Genomic DNA, 2,500 nt, shown 5'->3' on the forward strand with positions numbered 1-2,500 from the left:
ATGGAAACACATAGACTATGAGTCTCATTCTTGTTACGGTCTCCTATGGCTGTCAGGAAGGCCTACAGAAACACACATAGACTATGAGTCTCATTCTTGTTATGGTCTCCTATGGCTGTCAGGAAGGCCTATGGAAACACACAGACTATGAGTCTCATTCTTGTTACGGTATCCTATGGCTGTCAGGAAGGCCTACAGAAACACACATAGACTATGGGTCTCATTCTTGGAAAGCTGCCATCATCTAGTCTAGGTCATTCTTCTGTGTCTTTACTGTCTTAGTATTCACAGATATTAAACATTTTCTATTGTTTCAGACCAACTCTTGGAAATAAAAATATAACCATATTTTTTATATATATTCTTCAAGCTTGTAGATCGGCTATTTTCGTTGAGCGACTTGCCTCCACAGTATAGACAAACGAAACGGATGAAATCAGTCGCGGGGGCCGAGAACTTTAATCCACGTGCGTTGTACTTACCAGAGCCACGTGGACAGTAAACTCCACCCCGATGCCCACAGAGGCGATGAGGATGACCACGGGAACGGCACTCAGCTTGATCCCCATCAGACCCATGAAACCAAACAGCTCCACTGTCATCAGAGACAGCACCAGCACCTGGGGAACACCACAGACATGTAAAACATACCATACTGTCCATGTCATGAATATTATATTGCCGCTGGGTGAAAACTGTTACTTTTCACAAAATGAAAAATAAAATAAAATAAAATAACCTGTTTTCCAGTGGATGAAACGTAGTTATTATTATTAGTATTAAGATTTGTTTTGGGGCTTTTATGCTTTTAATGATAGGACAGTAGACAGGAAATGGGGAGAGAGATGGGGAGTGACACGCAGCCAATGTCATCGGGATCAGGATTGGAACCTGCAACATGCTGTCACCATGCCGGCGACCCGGGGCCAAACATACAGTAGTTATTGTTTAGTCACAAGCTCTTGTTACTACTTTTCATCTGTTCGATATTTATAAAAACTATCAAAACATTTCCGAAAAAGATGTTGTTGTTCTATTGTAGAGTGCCTAATTTAGCTACTTTTTGCAAAATGTAGTGAGAAGATTAAGTAGAACATTAATTTACAAAAAATTATACTTATTATTATTATAAAGAAACGTTGAACCTTATGGTTACATTTGGTTACATGTGTACACTCTATAAGAGTTAAAATATGTACTCTGTAGCAAATATATGTGAATGTGTGTGTGCTGGAGAGAGTATGTGAGAAAGGCAGAAGGGGGGGCTACAGAGGTGTGACCATGAGGATCAAATGCGTGAGAGTGTTCACTGCCTCATAGATATGTGTTGAGTTGTAGGCATGCAGAGCATGTGTGTGTGTGTGTGTGTGTGTGTGTGTAGGGGCTGTTCTGAGGCGAGCAGGACAGGAGCTAGGAGTAAATGCCATTATCAGCTGACAGGTGTCAGGTTACAGGAGGCCCAAACCCTTTGAAGTGGTCTAAGGTGGGTGGGGGGAGGGATTCACTCTAGCGTGTGTGTGTGTGTGTGTGTGTGTGTGTGTGTGTGTGTGTGTGTGTGTGAGAGAGAGATAGAGAGAGAGAGAGAGAGAGAGAGAGAGAGAGAGAGAGAGAGGTGGGTGTCAGGGCAGATAGCTGGAGGGTTGGGGGTCTAAGGATTTAGGGCTGGCGGTGGTCTGGCCTGGGCAGAGCAAACGGTTCAACTGGAAGCCGCTCCATAACTTGTCTTTTCATCTCGCTTGTAAAGCCTGAAGGATGAACATGAGGTCCCCTCCTGCCCTCTTTAGAGGGCTCGGGTGGCCTGGCCACTGCCTGTCATAAAATATAAACCCCCAGAGAGAAAAACCAGAGCGTTGCATGTCTGTCTGTGTGTGTGTGTGTGTGTGTGTGTGTGTGTGTGTTTTCACATGCACATCCATGCCTCTGACAATTGTGCAATTGTGCGCAATGCATGTGTTTATGCATATACGTGTGTAGGCCATGATTTCATCAAAGTGGGTGCCGTGACACCAGCCCAGTGGGTGCCATATACTAATTTGATAATGTTATGCGGTCCTCACACCTATGTCATGCTGCAGATCTAATGGACATCCCTGATGTCATCACTATGATGTATATCACTATATTATATCATCTTATAATAATAATACAAATTACAATAATAATAATAATAATAAACATAATAATAGCAATAATCATATTTTAATGATAGAACATTATGCTAAAAGACAAAGTAGCCTAGTAGCAGATGCCATATACCAATAAGGTGTTCGAGTGAAAAGTAACATAGCGGTGCCCTGAGCAAAAATACTTTGAGTGTAGACTGTGCATATATATTACTCTCTTTGTGACTGCGTGAATACTATTATGTTCAGTATGTGTACGTGTGTGTATACATACAAGCATGTTGGAGCTTATATGGGCCTGCGTGTGCAGGGGGAGGGCCATGTTTCTGTGTGTCGATCCCATGTGCGTACATGTGAACGCATGTTTTGTGCGTATC

General features: G+C 42.6%; 1 protein-coding gene across 1 annotated transcript in view; it reads right to left on the reverse strand.

Moving 5' to 3' along the window:
• The window catches only part of ptch1 (patched 1), a 72,435-nt gene that overhangs the window by 11,488 nt on the left and 58,447 nt on the right, over nucleotides 1–2,500 (reverse strand). The window contains 1 exon segment of the mRNA XM_083783337.1: nucleotides 483–620. Coding sequence (XP_083639463.1) covers nucleotides 483–620 — 138 coding nt within the window.

Source organism: Protomyctophum parallelum (assembly GCF_964188405.1).
Source record: "Protomyctophum parallelum genome assembly, chromosome: 15".
Classification (NCBI taxonomy): Eukaryota; Metazoa; Chordata; class Actinopteri; order Myctophiformes; family Myctophidae; genus Protomyctophum; species Protomyctophum parallelum.